The sequence below is a fragment of the Narcine bancroftii genome, chromosome 1 (genome assembly GCF_036971445.1).
Source record: "Narcine bancroftii isolate sNarBan1 chromosome 1, sNarBan1.hap1, whole genome shotgun sequence".
NCBI classification, from domain to species: Eukaryota; Metazoa; Chordata; class Chondrichthyes; order Torpediniformes; family Narcinidae; genus Narcine; species Narcine bancroftii.
This window is the reverse complement of record NC_091469.1, coordinates 119,513,710-119,538,719: the sequence shown is the minus strand read 5'-3', so window position 1 is coordinate 119,538,719 and position 25,010 is coordinate 119,513,710. Positions and strand designations below refer to the sequence as shown.

At 38.4% G+C, this 25,010-nt stretch overlaps 1 protein-coding gene and 1 long non-coding RNA gene across 12 annotated transcripts in view; one reads left to right on the top strand and one right to left on the bottom strand.

Annotated features, from left to right (window-relative positions):
* Positions 1 to 25,010, bottom strand: part of arhgef28a (Rho guanine nucleotide exchange factor (GEF) 28a) — a 378,379-nt gene that overhangs the window by 29,097 nt on the left and 324,272 nt on the right. For all 9 annotated transcript variants that reach the window (XM_069937151.1, XM_069937160.1, XM_069937184.1 and 6 more), the window contains one exon: positions 23,288 to 23,600. In XM_069937151.1, coding sequence (XP_069793252.1) covers positions 23,288 to 23,600 — 313 coding nt within the window. The remainder of the gene's footprint in view (positions 1 to 23,287; positions 23,601 to 25,010) is intronic.
* The window catches only part of LOC138763307 (uncharacterized), a 104,484-nt gene that overhangs the window by 34,748 nt on the left and 44,726 nt on the right, over positions 1 to 25,010 (top strand). For 2 of the 3 annotated variants that reach the window (XR_011357485.1, XR_011357484.1), the window contains exon 3: positions 4,995 to 5,107. This is a non-coding gene — a long non-coding RNA (uncharacterized lncRNA). Of the gene's footprint in view, positions 1 to 4,994; positions 5,108 to 6,342; positions 6,464 to 25,010 lie in introns of those variants that run through there. The other variant, XR_011357483.1, reaches the window with a different exon arrangement.

Here is a 25,010-nt window from a genome sequence, read left to right as displayed (position 1 = left end):
CCACTGGGTGACAATGTAATTGTCCAGGGCTGCAATTAAGGTGAATTTATGGAATCTGCTAAAGGGTCCAGATTTTATTTACTTATTTTGATTAGAATGAAGAACTCCGCTGGGTGACAATGTAATTGTCCAGGGCTGCAATTAAGGCGAATTTATGGAATCTGCTAAAGGGTCCAGATTTTATTTACTTATTTTGATTAGAATGAAGACAGTGGAGCTCCACTGGGTGACAATGTAATTGTCCAGGGCTGCAATTAAGGTGAATTTATGGAATCTGCTAAAGGGTCCAGATTTTATTTACTTATTTTGATTAGAATGAAGAAAGTGGAGCTCCACTGGGTGACAATGTAATTGTCCAGGGCTGCAATGCAGATGTTTGTGACCAGGCTGTGGAAATAGCAAATATGGCTCCTACCCATTTAATTTGATAGAAATACAGTTGTTATCGTATAGAAGCAATATACTTAGCACTCACAAATATGTTAAGTGGTTAAAGGTTCATTGTATTGTCATGTAATATTCATAAAAATGAAATAAACATGATATACTTCAACTTTTGTCTGCCGCAAGGAAAACAGAGTTGCCATGACCCTTGTCTGGTGCCCCTAACAATAGGAGAAAGAGAAAAGGAGAGTCCAGTTAGGTAATGAAACTAGCAGGTGTCCATCAACCCATCACAGAAATTACAATGATAATGTATGCACAGAAGGAAGAAAATTAAATTAAATCTAAAATAAAGACATAAAATTTTGTAATTACTCAGATGATGAGGTAGCATCTATGGTTGCACTTGAACTGGAGGGAAACCAGTATCCTGGTAGGGAGGTTTGCAAATACTCTTGTAGAAGGAGGGGACGGTCTTTTAAACTAGATTAGTGTGAGGTGAGAAGCAAAGTGAAGAGGCGGTTGGCACACAAGTAGGAATAGTTGGTAGGGATTTTGCGTGGAAGGACAGGCAGTGGGGGCATATTTGCAGCCAAAGGGGATGAATTGCAATGCAACAGAGTCAAAAAAGTAACAAATACAGGGCTAAAGGTTTTTTTAAATACATGCAGCGTAAGAAATAAAGTGGATGACCTTGGAGTACAGCTACAGATTGGCAGGTATAATGTTGTTAGGAAACAACATGAAATCATTAGAAAGAGGTGACCACTAAGGGATCGGTTGGATTGGATGTTGTGTAATGCACCAGAGAGGATTGGAGAGCTTAGAGTAAAGGAACCAATGGGGGGCAGAGAGCACAATATGACTGAGTTCTTTTTGAGATTAAACAAGGAGAAATTCAAGTCAGATGTAGATATTTTAGTGGAGTAAAGGGAATTACAGTGGCATGAGAGAGGAAATGGCCAAAGTAGATTGGAAGAAGGCACTAGTTGGGAAGATGGCAGAGCAGCAATAGATGGAGTTTCTGCATGAAATGAGGAAAGTGCAGGATAAAAATATATGCTAAAAAAGAGGAAATATTCAAATGGAAAAATGTCACAAATGTGAAGTCAAAGCCAACGCAAAAACAAAAGTGAAGGCATACAAAGAAGATAAAATTAGTGGAAGGATAGAGGATTGGGAAGTTTTAAAAAACTTGCAGAAAGTAACTAAAAAAAATTCACAGCAAGGAAAAGATGAATCATGAAATTAGACTGACAAATAATATCAAAGAGGATACAAAAAGCTTCTTCAAGTATATAAAAACTAAAAGAGAGTTGAGAGTAGATATAGGGCTACTAGAAAATGAAACTGGATAAATTATGGAGATAGCAGAGGAACTAAATGAGTATTTTGCATCAGTCTTCACTGTGGAAGATATTCACAGTGTCACAAATGTCGAAGGGTATTAGAGAAGGGAAGTGAGAGTGATTACTATTTCAAGGGAGGAGGTGTTCAGAGAGCTGAATGTTCTAAGGGTGGATAAGTCTCCCGGACCAGATGGATTGCACCCTTGGGTTCTGAAAGAGATTGTGGGGGCAATGGTAATGATCTTCCAAAAATCAATAGATTCTAGCACGGTCCTAGAGGACTGGAAAATTCCAAATGATACCCCACTAGATCAGCAGAAAGGAAATTAGAGATTGGTTAGCCCTCTGGTTCTCAACCTTTTTCTTTCCACTCACATACCACTTTAAGTGATCCCTATCCCTCTGTGATTAGTAAGGGATTGCTTAAGGTGGTAATGTGAATGGGAAGGGAAGGTTGAGAATCACTGCTCTAGAACCAATTGTTACTGAAATATTTTGCTTGAGAAAAATTGTCATTGGTCCATTTTCTTTGGAGTTATGAAACATGCACATAATAAGTCAATTAGGCATGATTAAAACAATGGTTTTTAAACTTTTCTTTCCACCCACGTACTACGTTAAGCAATCCCTTACTAATCACAGAGCACCTATGGCATAGGGATTACTTAAGTGTCATGTGAGTGGACAGAAAAAGATTGAGAACCACTGAATTACACAGTTCTTGGAATTTGCTGATCAGTTTTGAGGGGATGATGGCATTAAATACTGAAATGCAGTCAATAAAGGGCATCCTGATGTATGCACATTTGCTGTCCAGGTGTCCCAGGGCTTTGTGTTGAGCCACTGAGACGGAACCTGCCATAGACCTGTTGCTACAATTGGCGAATTGGAACAGATCCACAGCCACTCAGTCAGGAGCTGATCTGCTTCAGCACCACCCTTTCAAAACACTTCATCACTGTTGATATGAGTGCCACTGGTCAATAGTCATTTAGACAGGCTACCACACTCTTCTTGGGCGCCAGTACGATTGATGCCTGTTTGTAAGAGGAGGGTGCCACGTCCTGTTAGAGTGAGATGTTGAAGATATCCATGAATACGTTGGTAAGTTTGTCAGCAGAGATTTTTAATACACAGTTTGGTATCCGTTCGGAAGGTGGTCTACATGTCATCCTCACATATGGATAGGAGAGGATCATTGAGGAAAAATGAAGGAGATGCAGTGGATGCTGTCTATTTGGATTTTTAGAAACCCTTTGACAAAGTGGCACACATAGGCTACTTAACATCAATGTCCATGGTAGTAACACGAAGCATACTAGAGTGGTAGAGCTTGGGTAATTGGCAGGAAGTAGATAGTTGGAATAGAGGGATCATAGTATGGTCAGCTGTCAGTTACTAGTGCTGCTTCGCCATGGTTAATTTTTCGGGCCACTTCTTTTTTATGTTGTACATTAATGAGTTAGATTATGGAATGAATGGATTTGTGGCCAAGTTGGCAGATGAGACAAAGATAGGTGGAGAAAAAAGGGAGGCAGCAAAAGGACTAAGACAGGTTAGTAGAATGGGAAGAGAAGTGGCAAAATAAATATAATGTTGGAAAGTGTTTGCTCATACTTTTGGTTGAAAAAAGAAATGAGCAGGCTATTTTCTAAATGGAGAAAAAATTGAAAATACTCAGATGCAAAATGACCTGGGAGTCCTTGTGCAAGATAGCCTGAAAGTAAACTTGTATGTTGATTCGGTGGTGAGGAAATCAAATGCAATGCTGGCTTTCATTTCGAGAGATATAGAATATAAGTGCCGGGGTGTGAAGTTGAGGTTTTATAAGGCACTGGTGAGACCTCACTTGAAGTATTTTGAGCATTTTTGGGCTCCTCATTTAAGAAGTGATGTGCTGACGGAGGGTTCATAAGGATGATTCGAGAAATGAAAGATTTGTCATGTGAGGAGTGTTTGACAGGTTTTGGTCAGTTCTCAATGGAATTTAGGAGAATGAAAGGGAATCCCATTGAAACATTTCAAATGTTGAAAGGTTTGAACAGAGTAGATGTAGAATGGTTGTTTCCTATAGTGGAAGAGACTGGGACAAGAGGACATAACTTTAGGATTGAACAATGTCCACTTAGAACAGAGATGCAGAGGAAATTTTTAAAGTCAGAATGTGGTAAATCTGTTAAATGTGTTGCTACAGGTGGTTGTGGACGCTAAGTCATTGAGTGTATTTAAGGCAAATATTGATAGGTTCCTGATTAGCCAGGGCATTAAAGGTTATGAGAGAAGGCCGATTGGTAAAATGGATCAGCTCATGATTAAATGGTGGGGCAGACTCGATGGGATGAATACCATATTTCTGTTCCAATGTTTTATGGCCTTATGGAATCATTGTGCTTGAAGCTACCACAACAAAATGTCTTATCTGAAGGCAGTCCATGAGTTACCATTGATGCATTCTCAGGTTCATGTGTAGCTTTACATCCTGGATATAATTCCAACTAAACCAAGCGGACACTGGTGTGGGGAAATGCAAAGGTCCTCTCTTCTTGGGGGCATAGAACTCAGTGGTAATAAATTAATAAAACAATGACTGTGAAAATATTATCTTATCTGTAAATGTCATTTCATCTCATTGTGTATACCTGCTTCAACTATTGGAAAATTACCTAAGAAAGCAGAGATCATTTGGAGAATTTTTTGTCCCTTCTTTTGATGTTCATCATGAGAAGAGCTGTAGTTTTTCTCAACGATACAAGCTCATGCACTGCTGGTAGAATTCATTTATTTAGGTGTCAGGAAGTTATTATGCCATCGCAGGAAGCCATGTGGAGCAATTCTTTTACTTTATTCATGCGGACCTACTTTTATTTCTTCCTACCTATCTGAGGAAATTCGAGTAAATTCAAGGAGTTTTGTTCACTCTGTTTTTCTATCTCAAGTGCCATTATCACTGATAAAATTAGCAAAATCAGATTAATTTTGGGATCACCAGGGACTATTCAGATGAATAAGCAGCTTGCCTTACGATTTCCTTTTTCACAATGTGTGGGTAGAGTCTTTAAGAACTAAAATAAACTGCAAATTAATCACAAAGTTTTGGCATTCTTGCAAGCTAAGCTTCAGAAGTACGCAAACTGAAAGTTTCTGCTTACCTGTAAGCTATGATACAATTAATCATTACTTAAATTTAAATAATTTACTGTAATGGTTGTCAGATATCATGAATAGATATAACAGAAATACTTTTTTCCAAAATTCCATCAGTCATGAAGATGAGCAAATAAAGTGCATGACAGGTGATTAAATCCAGAGGAAAACAGGGCTACAACAGAACAGAGGAGGAGGAGTGCTAAAAAATTAATCTACATGATGTCAACGTAAGTATTGATCTGACAGGATCACAATCTCTCATTCTATCATATTAACAATAATCTGTTTCACACCACCTCTCATCTGGATCATATAATCCAAATACTTCGTCCTGGAAAACTTAAAGAGAGTATAGAAACATTGCAAAGATGGACATAATTGCACACCCCAACTGCTAAAATGGAGACATAAATTCAATTTGTAACATTGCAGTTCATAAATTTAAATTCAATCTAATAAATCTGGTTTGAAAAGGAGTGGGTGACCATGAAACTACAAGGTTGTCATAAAAACTAATTGGTTCCCTCATGTCCTTTAGCAAAAGCAATTTACCAGCATTACCTGGTTTGTGGTTGGACAGGATCAAGTCCAAGTCTTGACCCCAAGCTAGATCAATAGAAACTATTTTCAAACCAGCAATCTTCATTTCAATGCAGTGTTAATCAGGGAAACTATGTTCCTTCCATTTTAAGATCTCTTTTAAATTTCTTAAATGGTATTGGGTGACCATAAAGTTGTTTTAATGATTTAAAAAAAAATGGGATTGGTGCAATTTCTCAGGCAAAATGTTTAGAGGCATTGGAAGAACTGAGGGAAATCTGTGGTTGGTGAGTCACTACCCTTCTCTTTTAAAAAGTCTGTTTTTTAAGGCCATGCAACTGTTTGTTTTCACATGATAGGTGTTTAATCAAGCTATCCTTGAATTGGCAGCTTTATGGTTACATATTTTAAAAAGCTAGTTTTTGATAATTTTTGAGGCTGGCATGTAACCTTCAGATGTACCAAAACAATCACACTTATTAAAAATGATTCATTAAAAAAACCCAGAAAATGCTTCAAATACTCAGTACCTCAGCATATCTATGGCGAAGGAAATAGTTGATGATCATTCTTCCAAACTGGGAAAATTTAGTACTTTCAGTCTTTATTTCAAACATTCAAAATCTGGGCTGACTTGCATTACTGATCAACTTTTAAAAAATGGTTAACTATGCCGACAGAAACTGGACTTGACATGCACTTGTGTACAGAAAATGAGCATGTATTCAAGATTACTCATGATTAAAGTCCCAAGTAGAGATGTCATCAAAAGTAGTGCTATAATATTTATCTAATCAAGGATGACAATAAAATTGGATCTTTGTAGATGAAAGCTTTCCAAAACTCTGCTCAACCTTAGTTTATGATTGTTAAGAAGGGTGTTCACAAGATAAACCTAAATAATGCAATGCTTTGATCTAAGGTTCTCAATCTTTAACAAGTACAAGCTCAAATCATTCTCAGATGGCATCCACCTACAGAAATGGACAGTTCTGAAATCTTCACTGGTAAAATTGAAATGCACACAGAAATGGGAAATTAAAATGGCTGAAGAAGAATTACATAATTTTCTGTTGTCAAATGAATTACTGGGTAATCTCCAATGGAGTGATTGTAGCTTTCTTATTGAATACTTACAATTTTATATTTTGATTTATCTTTATATTTATCTGTGTGCTTATTTTGTATGATCAAAACTAAAAGCATGAGCGGTAAGTCCAGGTATGGATACAGTTAGGAGGCTTGATTAATAGCAAGATAAATAAAGCTGACATTTGGAGAGAATTTCATTGATGGGAAACATATATTCACAATGTTGATTTAAGATAGGAAAGGAGCTACTTGCAAGATATACTATTATGCAAGTAGGCTATACACTGCACGAATCTACATGCAATATATCGAAAGTCCAGTTAACTCACCACATCTAATCCATTCTCCCCATTTCTTACATTGGTAATTAGCTGATATCCAACTGCAAATGATCAAGCTTAAATTACATCTTGCTGAGTTTATTCCGTAATAATCATAAAATGGTTGAGTTAAGTAAAGGTAAATCCTACATATATATATATTGCCTTTTTCAAGGTCTTGTAGTATAATCTTATACCAGTACACCACAAATGTATGTGATAATAAATAGGTACATTATTGTTGGTGATCACATTTCCTGTTTTGGTGGTGTTGGTTGGGGAATATTGAACTGGAAAATGGAAAAATATCTTTGCTTTTTTATTAGCAATGCATCCTCCCAAAAGCCAAACTGGATTTTGATTTAAATCTCACCTAAAAGACAGCACCCAGCTATCCCTCCTCCCCCTCATCGCTGCTGTCCCCTCCCTCCTTTCTCCACCTACCATATCCTGCCTTTGCCACGCCCCATTCCCCTTCCCCCTCCCTCTCATTCTTTTGTTCAGATCCCTGCCAGCATTTTCTCATACTTTAATGAAGGGCTCAAACCTGAAACGTTGGTTAGGTATACCTTTAATTTAATTTTTGATAGTTTCTGCAATCACAATTTTCAACTGTAGGATAAAGTCATAAGCTGAGTCACCCTATATTGTACTTTGAAAATAATAAGGTGCATGTTAATTTGATACATAACCTTTGCTACATAAAGGACACTCCAGCGTTTTGTGTTTTTACTTCAACCACAGTATCTACAGATTTTTGTGATTTACTACATTTCACTTCCTAATGGCCTTTATTGCACTGAAGTATCAACCTTAATTCAATGCTCAAGTAATTGGAATGAAGATTGAACAGAAAATATTTAAATTCAGCAAATAGAACTCTATCACTGAGCTAGGACAAAAATATGGAAATAAATTTTCAACATGGTTCATAATACTTATTTACAACTTGCAACATCAACCTTTTCTTCCGATCTTACCCCTAGTTATCTATATCTCACAATCAATTTAACTTTCTGACTACGAATATTACCATCACTCCACCAATCCTAACACAGCAGCATAACCTTGCCTCACGCAACCTCCAGTCATCGATTGGTTTTGACTGAATTTCTCTTCCTTCCTGGTTCAAAGTGGAGAATAAGCATTTAAGATGGTATTGAAAACCATAAAGACTCCTCGAATAAGTTGTGAAAAGAACAATGAAACAAACTATCCACAAACACACTTCTTCAAGTATTTTCTACTCATCTGTGAAAGAGTTTGTGGTTCGAACATTGACTTCCTCAGGAAACAACACTGATGTGGAAGCAATTCATCCTCAATCCTGACAGACTAACTCAGAAAATTTAATTGCAATATTTTTGAAATCAGATCCTCTTTCATTCTTCCTTTCTTGCTATAACTGATTGGCAATTTCCAGTGATCTATGCACAGGTGCTTGCACACACCAACATTTTTCTCAGCTTTATTTTTGAATCAAGATGGAAGGCCTCATATTTTTCCACAATATGCTCTCACTATCCCTTTAAAGGCTTTTCTGCCTCCTTTCAGCTCATTCAAACATCCAGCTTTGCATCATCATCAAACTATTGCCACAGGTTTCCTAGCACTGACCCCTGAAGCCCCCACTAATTACTACCTCCCAATCCAGTGATATCTGGACTCCAAGGGAATTAAAGGATACATGTACAGTGTATGAAAATGGCATTAAGACAGGAGTTCAGCCAGGACCAATTAATGAAAAAGCAGGCTCAAAGGGTCATGTGGCTTACTCTTGCCCTATTTCTTATATTCTCATGCAACTCAATATGGACCCATTTATTCATAGACTCCCTTGTTGCCTGTTAACTACTTCTTAATGGATGTAAATATATCACCCACAATCTTATTTGCTTTAATTTTGCTTAAGAATTTTTGTGTGGCACTACATTAAAGGCCTTCTGAAAGATTAGCTGAAAGAGACTTAATACGCCTGAGATTGTCTGATCTCAGAAGGTGAGCAGGCTCAGTCCTTGGATCAGAGGCCACCTAGGAACACCAGGTGCTATAGGTTTCTGTGAGGGGCGCTGGACAAAGTGGTGACTCTCTGTCTGCATTATGGTAGACAAAAGTTAAAGAATTTCATGTATGTTACATTCTAAATGTAGTATTATGTGACAATAATGGAACCTTTACCTTTAGAGGTATATGTCTTGTTCAGACAGATATGGGAGAAATTGATTTGGAAATTTAAAAAGACAAAATTGTAAAGAGTAAAACATTGCAGAGCTACAACCGGATGCCATTAACATCGACTTCTCCTGTTCCTGTTACACTCCCATCTCTTCCCTTTCCTAACCCTCCTTTCCTTCAGCTCTGCATTCACGGAGTCAACTGCTCCCCCAATCAATCTTCATCTTTCCTCTTCTGTCATCCTATCCTTTTGGCTTTTGGTCTGTGCTCTCCCACCCACCCACCCCCTCTACCTTTGCCCCTTTTTTCTTTCCTTCCCCAGCCTTTTTATTCAGTCACCTGGCTGTTTTTTTTTTTGTTTATATCTTGAAGAAGGGCTCAGGCCTACATATATGGCTTTATCTCCTATGGACACTGTGTGACCTGCTGAGTTCCTCCAGCATTTTTGAGCTTTTTACAAAAATCTTTAAAAAAAAATATTTTGTGTACTTTCTCGTGAAGAAAGACAGAAAATCTCCCAGAAATAATGGAGGATCGCATGACTAGATAGAAAGAGAAATTCAAATGAATTTAGCATTGTTTAAAAAAAAATAAGCAGGAGAAAAACTAATGAGACCAAAAGACGATAAATATCCAGGGCCAGATGACCTTCATCCTAGAATTTGAAAGCAGAGGCTATGAAGATAGGAATTATAATGGTTTTAGAATTTTCCAAAATCCTTTAGATTCTAGAATGGTTCCCATAGAATGGAAATAAGCACATTATGATTCATTGGATGAAGGGACTTAGACCTTCAACGTTTACTCTGTTTCTCTTCCCACAGATGCTGCTTGACTTGCTGTGTAATTTCAGGTTTTTCTAGTTCTAGTTTCTCGTGCATTCAGGACAGAGATTATCTTAAATATTAAGGTAATCAAAGGAAATGGGATCGGTGCAAGGAAAGTGGTAAAACGTCTGTTGAGTTTTATTGAATGATAGAGCAAATATTAGTCCCTGAAATGCCTGCTCCTGCTTCTATTTATCTTTAATCATTAGATGAAAATCTACAATAAGGCAAAAAAGAAATTCAAACTAAAAGACCACAAATTTGTTGCAACCTTATAGAAGTTCAAATACATATTAATAGTTAACTCTAATCTGCAAAATTTAAATCAGACAGAAATGATCTGGGAATTCATCTTATTTAACATTTACCTTATTATTGGAATGCAATGCAGATACTAATTAAAAAATTCTGTTTTAACAATTTATCAGTTTACAGGCGCAGAAACCATAGAACAACAATAAATGACATTTTAATAGGGTAATTCATTGGACCACATAATGGAGTAAGGTGTTGCCACCTTTTTCATGCTATAGATCAGAATATTGATGCAACAAGAATATACAAAACAGACCAAACCCAAGACTTTTATAGTCCTGATAAATGGGGCATGCACCAAAGAAAAGGTACAAGGACTGCCTAAAGAAATCTCTTGGTGCCTGCCACATTGACCACCGCCAGTGGGCTGATAAAGCCTCAAACCGTGCATCTTGGCGCCTCACAGTTTGGCGGGCAGCAGCCTCCTTTGAAGAAGACCGCAGAGCCCACCTCACTGACAAAAGGCAAAGGAGGAAAAACCCAACACCCAACCCCAACCAACCAATTTTCCCTTGCAACCGCTGCAATCGTGTCTGCCTGTCCCGCATCGGACTGGTCAGCCACAAACGAGCCTGCAGCTGACGTGGACTTTTTACCCCCTCCATAAATCTTCGTCCGCGAAGCCAAGCCAAAGTAATCAACCTAATGCTTGGCAACTGTAAAACATTTAAAAAGTACACTATTAGGAAAAGCACTTTTCATTGCCCAGCAAATGAAGTGACCGATTCCTTTAATGTAATTTTTGATAGTTCCTGCAATCAAAATTTTCAACTGTAGGATAAAGCCATAAGCTGAGTCACGCTATATTGTACTTTGAAAATAATAAGGTGCATGTTAATTTGATCATTCCTGGCCATGGAGTATTTAAAGAATTTAGTTCCATTGTCTGTTTTTGTCGGCCTGCTTATAATTTGCACGCTCAGTTCAAATAAAATCTTAACCTTGGAAGTAGTACAGCTTGTTGGAAGTGTTCCAGGATGAAAATACACCTATCATTTCAAGATTTCAATCCACCCAGTCATTCATGTAACTGGAGATACCACAACAGGAATTTAGACTTCCTCTAATACAAGTACATTACCTCCTATTATTAGGCCTTGTTTTCGCAGAGCTCATATTTTGTTTATACAACAAGAATTTAAAAATACCTAAATATTTGGCTCACTCATGGTGTTTGATGCAAACATGAAAATGATTCTTAATCCAGCACCTTTATATACTGCAATGGAACTCTGCAAATGTTAAAAACAGTAACAATAATCTGTGTGTTTGACTGCATTTTATCTGTACATTTAAACTAAATGTGCCTGAATATTGTTAAAGTAAAATTAAATTATGGATACAGGTTACAAACATTCAACATGGATTTTTCAACAAGATTGTATTTTTTCACTTTTCTCCCTCATCTGCCAGTATGTGAGCGGACACAACTGCTATTTGACTGCAGCAGCCAATACTCAGTACATTTCTCGACTCACTCCACTCTCTAAGTGTGAGACCTTGTGCCTGTGTCTATTTTCAGTCATACAACATTGCCCTTGCTTCAGTACAGCAGAAACTCTCATTCATCCCTGTCTCAATGAACTCCTGCCTGTCGTACTATTCTCCATAAAATTAAGGCCACCCAAAGCTCAGCATCAATTCTACATTCATGTGATCTTACTGATCAATACTGGCTTTTGCTTAAACACTAGCTGAATTTCAACATTCTTTCTTGTTTTCAAATCCATGCATGGTCTTACTTTCCCCATCTATGAAAACTCCTACTGCCTGGTAGTGAAGCTGTTCTAATTTTGGCCTCTTCAACACCACTATATTTAATCACTCCATGACTGGTGGGGAAGTTTTATTATGAAAATACTTCTCTTATCCTCACCAGCAGCCATTAAAACCTATCCCTTTGACCAAGCTTTGTTATTCATCCAATTGTTTGATAGAACCAGAGTGGAGTGAGTCGAGAAATACTCTGAATATTGGCTTCTGCAGTCAAATAGCAGTTTGCACACTGTGTGTCAGCTTACATACTGGCAGATATGGGAGAATACAATTTTGTGGAAAAGTCCATATTGAATGTTTGCTCCCTATATCCATATTTTAATAAGGCAGCATGGTTAGAGTAGCATTAAGTGCTGTTACAGCACCAGTAACCTAGGTTTGAATCTGGCACTCTCTGTAAGGAGTTTGCATGTTCTTTCCTTGACTATGTGGGTTTCCTCCGGGTGCTTTGGTTTCCTCCCAGGATTCAAAAACATACTGGGGGTTGTAGGTTAATTGGGTATAATTGGGCAGCATGGCCTCATGGCCTGAAAACACCTGTTACCATGCTGTATGTCCATGTCACAATTTACTTATCAATTCTTTGTTTGATAATAATTATGTGAAGCCTTGGTTTTTGTTTTGCTGTGTACACATGCAAAAACAAACTGATGGAGGAACTCAGCAAGTCAAGCTGGATCCATGGAGGCAGAAGCATTTTGGGTCAAGGCCTGGCATCACTGATGTCATCCTGATGCAGGGTCTCAATCTGAAACAGCAACCACCCCTGTGCCTCCAGTTTGGCCCTTAAGTTCATCCAGCAATTAGCTTTTTGCTCCACATTCCAGCATCAACAGTCTCCTGTAGCTTTATATACATGGCCCAGCTGAAAAGTAAAGATCTCATAACACCTTTGGAAAAGATAGGAGTTCATCCAATGACATCATTTCAGACCCATCCCCTTCCTCCCATTATTCGTCCTTTGATGTTTATGGGATTTTACCGTGTGTGTCCTTGAAATAATAGCAATCCCACTAAATCTGGTTATTGTACATCAAACATTTATGAGCAAAATTTAACATTTCTTTAAGTTACATAAAATGGCTGAAGTCTCCAGTCAATTATGTTAAGGACATGTTTGAGAGGAATGGCATGTGAAGACAAAGGTTTTAGCTTAAAGCAGAAAAATAATGTGGTGAATTTCAGTAAGATGATGTTCTAAATAAGGGTAGATTATGTTCCAAAGTTAATTTGTCTCGCATCCAGAGGGGTAATCTATTGATCCTGATATATGGGTAAGGATTTCACAGAGATTTAACATCAATAATTAAATAAATCTGGAATAACAGATTAGTATCAGTAAAGAGAGCTGCAAAATTAATAAAATGTTGTTTGATTCACTAATAACCTTCAGTGCAATAAATCTGCCACATATACTGATTAAAAGTGGCCCAGACCCTCCTGTTTTAAATTTTAAATTTAGAAATTTAGCCCTTCCAGCCTGTGAACTTGTCCCACCCAATTACATCCAATTGATCTACATCTCACATACGTTTTGAAGGGTGGAAGGAACAGTGTGGGTCTTGAACCCAAGTTGCTAGTGCCATAACAGCATTGTTCTAACTGTACAATCCTGTATGGATTATTACTGACTGATGTGCTTTATCAAGCCCATTGAGAGCCAGCTTGATGTCCTGTTTTGCGGAAACTGCCAAAATGTTTGGCCTGGAAGTCAGCCTGAAGAAAACTGAGGTCCTCCATCAGCCAGCTCCCCACCATGACTACCAGCCCCCCCACATCTCCATCGGGCACACAAAACTCAAAACGGTCAACCAGTTTACCTATCTCGGCTGCACCATTTCATCAGATGCAAGGATCGACAATGAGATAGACAACAGACTCGCCAAGGCAAATAGCGCCTTTGGAAGACTACACAAAAGAGTCTGGAAAAACAACCAACTGACAAACCTCACAAAGATAAGCGTATACAGAGCTGTTGTCATACCCACACTCCTGTTCGGATCCGAATCATGGGTCCTCTACCGGCATCACCTACGGCTCCTAGAACGCTTCCACCAGCGTTGTTTCCGCTCCATCCTCAACATTCATTGGAGCGCTTTCATCCCTAACGTCGAAGTACTCGAGATGGCAGAGGTCGACAGTATCGAGTCCACGCTGCTGAAGATCCAGCTGCGCTGGGTGGGTCACGTCTCCAGAATGGAGGACCATCGCCTTCCCAAGATCGTGTTATATGGCGAGCTCTCCACTGGCCACCGTGACAGAGGTGCACCAAAGAAAAGGTACAAGGACTGCCTAAAGAAATCTCTTGGTGCCTGCCACATTGACCACCGCCAGTGGGCTGATATCGCCTCAAACCGTGCATCTTGGCGCCTCACAGTTCGGCGGGCAGCAACCTCCTTTCAAGAAGACCGCAGAGCACACCTCACTGACAAAAGGCAAAGGAGGAAAAACCCAACACCAACCAACCAATTTTCCCCTGCAACTGCTGCAACCGTGTCTGCCTGTCTCGCATCGGACTTGTCAGCCACAAACGAGCCTGCAGCTGACGTGGACATTTACCCCCTCCATAAATCTTCGTCTGCGAAGCCAAGCCAAAGAAGTTCAGAGGCAGTTAACAATGAATAATAAACGGTGGGGTTACTTTGTGCTTCTGACATCTCATGCATGCCTTTTTTTTGGAAAAATGGCCTTAATGCAGGTTATAAGACAAGAAATTTAGAAAATAATCCACCATGAAAAAGGGGTGCTGATGAAGTTCTGTAGGCATCAGCACCAAGGACAGAATGACTTTATTTATAACCATATAACCGTTTACAGCACGGAAACAGGCCATGTCGGCCCTTCAAGTCCGTACCGGTTAGCGGTGCTGAAATGGCCATTAGAGAACACGAACCTGCAGATAATGAAAGAATGGTTATCATTTTAGCCTGATAAAGGTGATGTAAAAATTGTAGCAAGCAATACACAAGAAACAGTGGTAGTGCTTTTAGTGAGAAGCAGGGTCGTGCCATTGAAACAGTTTGGAGACTAAATCACTGAAATTATTTGTTAATCCAGTTTAAAACTCAATAGACTTCATAATTCTTAATAAATGTACCTTCCACCTATTACATGTAATAATATATTAAGATTTACAGTAGTGGAAAATTGCTACATTTCTTCTGTTACACACCCTCGATTTTGCGTTTATTTCTGCTGAAAGAAACTCACAGATAAGTGTGTTGTAGGACATGAAATCATTTTAAAAAAAGCTGGAAGCAGGCTTTTTATGCAGAATCACAAAGGTAAAAATGTCATCATCTTGGATGAATTTTCTTTAGAACTAGATCTACTTAAAGCTTTGTTATACAGAATTCATTAGAAAGTTATCATGAAATGTCAGCCAAATGAAAGTAACAACTTTAAATATAACCTGCTGTTGACAACAGGCATTAAATGAACAATTAATTTTTTGCTATGGGGAGTTTATTTCTTTTCATTCAGCATCATTCCTTCAATTGCTGAAAGATCAAACATTTTTTTTCTCATATTCACTAATGCCCTCACTCTCCACACCTTTGCCAGTTTTAGCTTTGTGGGAACCTGCCTCAGGCACATTAGTTTCGGATTGGCTGCTTCCAAGGACAGAGGCACATTTGCTAAGTATTTTTTTGAATGCAAGCTTAATCAGAAGACTATTCATGGTATTTAATGAACAAACATTTTAGAATGTCTGATAGAACATGGAATATATTTAAATCATTGATTAACAACTTGAACTTCACGCCATATTATACATATGCAAATTAATTAGGGAGTAAACCCATGCAATAAATCACAACTAATATTATTGCAGCTGTTACATGGGCTCACACTTCACTGAAAGATACACTTCCAGTTTGACATGTCAACCATGTATATTTGAGCCAAACCGGTGATCTAAGACAATTATGGAGGTTTGGCAGTTCATTTTCACTCATTGTGGTTTTTATTCTTGTGAATTTCTGTTGGAACACAGTGTCACGATGCAGTAACTTTTATTGTGGAGAGTCACGGAACTGTGAAGAGGTGCCACGGTGAATCTTCTTCCAGTTTCTACTGCCACATCTATTTAGTGAAACCTTGTCTGTTCTCAAATTGGACTTTCGACTGAAACTATGGGGATGAAACGCAAGAAATCCCAAGAATAATCACCCTCATTAGTTTCCACTCGTATGGAATAATCCCAGTTGACAAAACCCATTGAGCTGAGAAGAGTGAAGAAGCAACAAGTTTCTCAGAGAGGTTTTTCAAAGATCTTGGCTTCTTCATCAGTTGGCCTAGTCGCTTATATAACTTTGTAATAACTAATTCTAAACACCTTATTGATCTGGTTTATATTCATCTCTAGTCAGTTATGACCAGTGCTTATTTTGAATAAATAGATTTATCATATTGATGACACTTTATTTTGATCCTGACACTCTGACCCCAAACCCTGTCTGACTTTCTCTCCATCAATATTGCCTGATGCTAACACTAACTCTCTCCAACATTCTGTACTATTGCAACAAAACGTCCCTTTTTTAAAAATTCCAATCCATGGGCAACAATGTTCAACATGGTGCTGGCCTTTTTAACGATTTGTTGGATCTGCCTGTTGGCTTTTTGTAATTCAGGGACTTAGAAGACCTAGATCCCTTTGTTCTACACTCACTTGCAGCCTCTCTCCATCCAGATAAAATCTGCATTCTGAATTCTCTTGCTGAAGTGCATTGCCTAATACTTACCTACACTAAACTCCATTTGCTATTTTTTTTTGTCTACTCCCTCATCTGCATCTCATTGCAAAATCACAGAACACTATCACAACAAGCTTGCCCATCTATTCTTGGATCGGCAGCAGATTTGGAAACCTTACAACCCATTGCTTCTTCTGAGCCAATAACATAAATAGAGAATAATTACAGGCAGTAACAGTGGTACTCCACTAGTTACCTCCTTCCAGTCTGAAAATGTCCCATTTATTCCAATTTTTTTTTTCCAATGGGATAAACAGTTCTCAGTCCATACAACACACTTCCTCCAATATCATGAGTTTTTAATTTATGAATAAACCTGTGGCACTCTGCCAAATGCCTTTTGTAAATCTAAATACATTATATCCATAGGTCCCACTCGACCAACACTCCCTGTTACATCCTCAAAAAATTAACAATTTTGTTAAATATTTGGTAAATTTGTCACTGTTCCTCAACTGAGTGTTTACTTAACTTGTTTGTCAAGTCTACTCGAGACAACTCCTCCAACTACCATTATAATTTACCTTTTATAAAACCATTTTGAAATTTAATTGTATTCAATTTTTCAAATGATGATCTATTTATTCTATTATTGGCACCAGTATCTTACCAATAATAGCTGTTAAATTATTCCCTGCCTTGTGCCTTTCTCTTTTGTTAAACACATTGTCTGTTTTCCAATCTTCTGCTACTTTCCAAAACCATATAACCAACCATATGTAACAATTACAGCACAGAAACAGGCCAGTTTGCTCCTTCTAGTCCATGCCGAACACCTTCTCTCACCTAATCCCATTGATCCGCACCCAGCCCATAAACCTTCCGTGCCTCTCTCTCCATATACCTATCTAACTTTTCCTTAAATATTAAAATATAGCCTGCATCTACCAATTCGGCCAGAAGTTCATTCCACACTCCTACCACTCTCTGAGTGAAGAAATTCCCCCTCATAATTTTAAATACCTCTATCAAATCACCCCTCAATCTTCTATGTTCCAGGGAATAAAGTCCTAGCCTGTTTAACCTTTCCCTGTAACTCAAACCCTGAAATCCAGCCAACAAATCCTTCCAACAGCCTTATACAACTTCAATTTCCTTTAACACCCTAATGTGCAATTCATCAGATCCTATTGACTTGTCCACCATTAGATCCCCAAATTTCTTTCATATATTATCTTGGTCTGATGAGATTTTTGAAAGTAGCCCATCTGTTATCTCAGATGGGTGGCACGATTAGTGTAGTGGTTAGTGTAATACTATTACAGCAACAGTGGCCTGGGTTTGAATAAGGTGCTATCTATAGTTTGTACATTCTCCCCATGTCTGAGTGGTTTTCCTCTGGGTGTACCAGTTTTCTCCCATGATTCAAAAAGTACGGGAGGGTAGCTATTAATTGGGATATCCATTGCATGGGTTCATGGGCCAGAAGGTCCTGTTACTGTGCTATGTCTACGTTTAAATTGAAATAAATTTAGACATTAGCAATTTCTATCAAGGTGAAGTGCGATGCAAAAATTTATTTAACTCATTGCTTATTTTTGCTCTTTGCTGCTATTCATTTATTAGCCTTTTTCTCTAGAGATCTCACTTTTACTTTAGCTGCATTCATTTTTTTTCTCTAAGTGTATTTATAAAAGAGCTTGGTTTGCTTCTAAGCTTTTAGTCATTTTTAGAGTCTGTAGTTGCTATTTGCAACATGAGGGCCAGAGTTGAGCCAATGCAAGTCAAAGAAGCCATTACGAGGCTGAAAAATAAGAATAAAATAAGAATGTATGCATATAAAAATAAGGTGATTGTGGATTTCACGACCCAGTCCTCATCGAGGGCTCAGTAGTGGGGAGGGTCAAGAACTTCAAATTTCTGGGTGTCAACATCTCCAAGGATCTGTCCTGGTGACTCAATGTAGATGCAATCACAAAGAAGGCTCGCCAATGGCTATACTTTGTGAGGTGTCTGAGGAGATTAGGTATGTCACCTAAGGCTCTCGTAAATTTCTATAGTGTTCTATGGAGAGCATTCTGGCTGTTTGCATCACTGCTTGGAATGGAAGCGCCAACTCTCAGGACAAGAGTAAACTCCAGAGGGTTGTTAACTCAGTCTGTGACATCACAGGCACCAGACTTCACTCCATCGAGGACATCTAGAAGAGGAGGTGTCTTAAAAAAGCAGCCTCTATCCTCAAAGTCGCCCACCTCCCAGGCTATGCCCTCTTCACTCTGCTACCATCAGGAAAAAGATACAGAAGCCTAAAGACGAGCACTCAGTGGCTCAAGGACAGCTTCTTCCCCGCTGCCATCAGATTCCTGAATAATCAATGAACCAAAGCCACTGCATTATTTTTTTATAGTAATGTTGTAAGATGGTTATAGTTATGAATATTTGCTCTATGATGCTGCCGCAAAACACCGAATTTCATGACTTGTTCATGACAATCATTTTGATTCTAAAACAGTTAGAGACATCACCCAAAATTTAGGATTACCAAAGAGCGTACTGGTGAGCTCAGTAATCGCAAAGAGGCTGGCAGGCCAAGGAAGATCTCCACTGCTGATGACGGAAGAATTCTCTTCACAATGAAGAATGATCCCCAAATGCCTATCGGACAGATAAGAAACACTCCACAGAAGACATTGTGACAGAAATACAGAAGCCACAATGCAAGATGCAAACCACTAGTTAGCCACAGAAACAGGATGGGCAGATTACAGTTTGCCAAGAAATATTTAAAAGAGCCTGCAAAATTTTGGAAAATCATTTTGTGGACAGATGAGACCAAGATTAATCTGTATCAAGATGATGGCAAGAGCAAAGTATGGAGGTATAAATGAACTGCCCAAGATCCAAAGCATACCACGTCATCTGTGAAACATGGTGGTGGAGGTGTTAGGGCCTGGGCATGTATGGCTGTCACATGTACTGGCGCACACATCTTCTCTGATGATGTAACTGCTGATGGCAGTAGCAAAATGAATTCTGAGGTGTGTATAAACATCTTATCTGCTCAAGTTCGAGCTAATACCTCCAAAATTAATAGGACGGCACCTCATCTTACAGCAAGACCCTGATCAGAAACATACAGCTAAAGCAACAAAGGAACATTTCAAAGCTGAAACTGGAAAATTTTGAATGGCCGTCTAATCTAAATCTAATTGAGCATGCCTTTTTGGACCATAATTAGTACATTTTTGCAACAGGTTACAGGTGTTGTTTTTCTGTTGAATCCCGAGTTATTTTCGATAGGGAATTTTGAAAATATAACTCCTAAATTACATTTATCAGATTTTCAGTTGAAATTTGTTAAATTAGCTCTGGTGATAGCAAGAAATATATTTCTGTCACTTGGAAATCAGATGTTTCTTTCACATTAGGAAGATGGCAAACAGATATTCAAAGTTGTATTACATTAGAAAAAAATTATATATAATTTGAGAGGTAAATATTCTATATTTTTAACAGATTTTGGGCCCGTATGCTTGAACATTAGGTTTGAACTTATAAATAATTCCTTTGAAACCTCCGGACCTTAGAAGTCTTCCCTTAATAAATAAATAATGTTTTCTTGGAAATATTTTTGGGATCTTTGAGTGTTTCCTAAGGCAATCTTATTCATTATGTATTTTAGGAAGTAGGTTTTTTTGTAGTTTGTTTTCGTTTTTTTAGTGGTGGCTAGTAGGGGTTGGGAGTTGGGTGGCGGGGTTTAATTAGGGTATTTTCTTTTTTCTTTCTTTTTTCATATAAATCAACATGTATTTAATTGATAACTCTGCAACAATGTGATATATGGGTTTTTAAAAAATTTGTTATGCATGTGTTGATCGTAAATAAAATATTCCAAAACAGGCATGCCTTCCATATAGTGAACAGAAAACCTAATGGGACAAGCCCCCAAAATAAGCAGGAAGTTGAAGATGGCTGCAGTAGCCTGGCAGAGCATTACCTGAGAGGATACTCAGCACCTGATGATGTGCAACAAAGGACTAAACATGACTACTGTAATATACAGTACAACTCCGATTATCTGAAATGGTCGGGACCGGGCCTATGTTGGATAAACATTTTTTGGGATAACTGGTCATTTTTTTAAAAAAACAGCCCACTAGCAATAGCAAATCACTTGTATCAATGTTTAAACCACGAAAAACAACAAGGGAAGGCTTTTTAAGCATTAAAATATTGTTTAATTCTCACCAAAAAAATGCTGGCTGCTGCCGATCACCGAGACTTCCCAACTGCCGCTGCCACCGACCCCTGACACAAACCCACCACTGTTGCTGATTCCCAGGGAGGCTTCCCAGGCTGATGAAACACTCACTGGTGAGTCGGCGGGCTCTTGTCTCCCCGGACACTGGAGGTCTTGACGCTGGAGTCCCAACTCCGAATCCTCCCCTAGTCCTACCGCAAAGCATGCTGGGGAAGTAGGCTGAGGGGAGGGTTCGGAGTCAGTGTCGGGTGTGCCAAGGAGGGAGGGAGGGAAGGGGATACAAGGGAGGGAAGGAACGCCACTGAGCCTGAAGTCCCATTCCAGCCCAGGAGGCCGCTCTCCTTGATGCCGGGACAAGGGATTCTTTGGACTATCTGCCGCTGGGAGACAGTAACATGCAGTTTGAGAGGGAGCGAAAAGTCAATAGGGGAAGGTAAAGAAGAAATGGAAAGAGAGGGGAGGAATTATTTTTTTCATCCTGTGAGGTCAGTTCAGCTTTGAAAAATTTTTGGATAAATGAGGATTTCTGATTTGTTTCAGAAATCCTCATTTTTTTCTGAAATTTTAATTTGTTTTTTTTGTATAAATGAGGATTTCGGTGAATCCGATTTCAGATAATTGGAGCTGTACTGTACATACCATTGCTATCTCCAAAATATTATGGTATTCTGAAATGAGGGAATTATATATAAAATGTGCTGTAATTTCTACATGGTCAAACCAAAATGTACCCAACACCCTTTAATAAAATCTGGAATGTGCACTTTAATTACATGTGAATTGTTTTATTACAAATTTAAAACTGGAGCACAGGGGCAAATAAAGGAAAAAAAACTGTCTTTGTCCCAAGCATTTTGGGGGGGGGGGGGAAGAGGGTATGCATATATGTGTGTGTCTATATATCAATACAAACTTCTACTTTTTGTTATGCTATGGACATGTTTTATCTCAAAATTCATTTTGAGCCTTCTGTCTCCTACTGATGCTTCACCACCGTGCTCTTGCCTTTGTTAACCATGGATTTTGCTTCTTTGCCATGGAATCCCTCTTTTTGATGGGATAAGCTCTTGCTGAACATTACAGAGCAGCTGGTTAAAAATCTTCCATGGTTCCTCTACCGCCCTTCACCCATTCTACCTTGAACAGCTTGTCTTTCATCACATTATAATTGCCCTTATTTATATGGAAGAACCTAATTATAGACCCACTATGTTCATTTTCAAACTGCATGTGGAATTCTATCATATTGTGGTCACTTTTCACGGGGGTAATCTTTAACCACAATATTCCCAAGCTCATGAATGGAAAAAAAAAAATCTCTCTGCATACGTTGTGAATAGGTGGATCATTTCACAAGCTTGACAGTCACTGACACCACCATGCATCCTTTTCTCCACTTGTAGAAGAATCTGTGGTTCCACACTGGCCTAATTAGCTACATCCTAACCCACAAAATCAGGTGTAAATAAATCATCCTAGATGCAGCGGAACTGCCCAAGGAGCAGAAAATTAATGTGGCTGAGATTCTGATCAAAGGTGAGCCACACAGAATGTGGGAGGAAACACCACTGAATGTCAAGGGTTGGTCATTGTCTTTCAAATAGAAATCTCTCTTTCCATTGAACGAAATGCAAACTAAGAGAGTTCTTCTGATATCTAGTTTGGACCCATAACAACTGCTAACTAACCCATTTGCTGTTCATGGAATTATAACATGCACATTGCCTGCTTCAGTTGCCTGTAAAATTCCAGGAACTGTATTTCAAAATAACTAGTTGATTGAGAAGAAATACATAGAAGATGGTAATTGAATTATTCCTTCCCCGTTCAATCAAATGAACAAATAATCGCGGAGGAAGCCAACTCCTAAATATGCTGAGCAGTATTAACCACTAATATCCAAAAGACAATTTACTTGTTACACTGATCTTTAGTATATGACAGAAAAGATATTGCTACTTGTGAGGTATATTTCACTCTAAAGCAAACCCTACTTAATTTTTTCCCTTTCCTTGCTTTCTTCTGTAAAAGCATCATCTCCTGTTACCAAATGGCATTTATCAATACAACAATATATGAAAACAGAAAAGGAAGGATCACTGATCACATCTGCAGGTTGTCTGAATGGGCTTCACAGTTATTGACGTAGTTTGAATTTACTCATTGTTATAATGGAGGCAATGTAATAGCCAAATTAGATTCAGTACATTTTCAGTGGGATAATTGGTAATATTCAGTCAAGATATAATTTCAATTCTATTGGCAATAGTGAATGTAGAGGTGAGATGCAAGCTACAGAATAGCAATTTTCTAGTGTTTGGTGGCAAAAAAAAGTTTTTCCTTCTATACAAATATATCCAAAGTTATTAAAAGAAATTATTAAAAAAATATCTTCATGTACCTTTAATTTTTTCCTTGTTTCCTTTGGAAAAACTTGCTAATTTTGTTGGAATTTGTTGCTGGATGCCCGTAAGTTTCAGAAGCTGATTAGTTGTACTCAGAAGCTGAATGGGAACTTCATGCTTCAAGTTCTCATTGATCCTAAACATGGAGCTGATGGAGTTCTCTGCCTTGTGAGACTCGGAAAATGTCCGCACACAGTTTGCTCTCTGATGGCTGATTGGAGAATGCTGGACTGCCACCTCATTTACAAAGATGGATGCTGTATCTGGTACTGTGCCATCCAAGCTTCCAGTTCGGGAGTGAGTGGTGGCCTGTAGGAATCAAGACAGTTAAAGTGTGCAATAAGTTCCACTATTTATTGTCGTAATTGAAAATCTTTATTTGGTACACTCATCTGCTGTACTGCAGAAGGACAAGATTATCTTTCCAAACCCCAAATACCATAAATTCTAATCTCAAACGTGCATTTAATGGAGGGATATAAAAGTCTGAGATTTTCCTGAAAGGAGAGAGGGGGAGAAAAAGGGAAAACTCAGATATTTTGAAAATCTAAATAGGTCATATGCATTAAATGGTAGGCTATTGAGATGTGCAGAGCAACAAAGGGATTTAGGAGTTATGGTAAATAGTACCCTCAAGGCTGATAACATAAACATAACATAACATAACAATTTACAGCACGGAAACAGGCCATTAGGCCCTTCTAGTCCGCAAAAGAGGGATACTCAGGTAGATGGTGTGGTGAAGAAGGCATTTGGAATGTTGGCCTTCATAAATCGGAGTACTGAATTCAAGAGTAGGGAGGTTATGATGAAATTGTACAAGGCATTGGTGAGGCCAAATATGGAGTACTGTGTACAGTTTTGGTCACCAAATTATAGGAAATATAAACAAAATAGAGAGAGTACAGAGAAGGTTCACGAGAATGTTGACAGGATTTCAAGATTTGAGTTACAGGGAAAGGTTGTGCAGACTAGGGCTTTTTTCTCTGGAGTGTAGAAGATTGAGGGGGGACTTGATAGAGGTGTTTAAGATTTTAAAAGGGACAGACAGAGTAAATGTGGATAGGCTTTTTCAATTAAAAGTGGGGGAGATTCAAACTAGAGGGCATGGTTTAAGATTGAAGGGGGAAAATTATAAGGGAAACATGAGGGGAAATTTCTTTAAGCAAAGGGTGGTAGGGATGTGGAATGAGCTTCCGACAGACGTGGTCGAGGCAGGATCATTGGTTACATTTAAGGAAAGACTGGATAGTTACATGGATGGGACTAGGAGGGTGGGGATTTGTTACGGCATGGACTAGTAGGGCCGAACTGGCCTGTTCTGTGCTGCAAGTGGTTTTATGGTCATATCTAACCAAGCAAGAAATTTAAAAATAATACTGATAAGTTAACTTCCTTCCTCCTTAGCCAGTTATGGTGCATATGATAAGAGCAAGTTATATTAAAAATGCAGTGAATGACATGGAACTACCTGAATAGTTTAAAATCTTTTGTAATTGTATGTAGTTGCATTCAAAACAGAGGAAAAGCCATATAAATAGAGTACTAGACATTTAAATAGAGAAGTGGACAAGGACAGGTGAAATAACTCTACAGAAGAATACAAGTGCATTGGATGGACTGACCATTTTGATCTTCGATAATGAATTAAAAATAGATATAATAATTGGTGACTTGGAATTTCTATTATTACGAGTGTGTTGTTACACTTCCCATTGG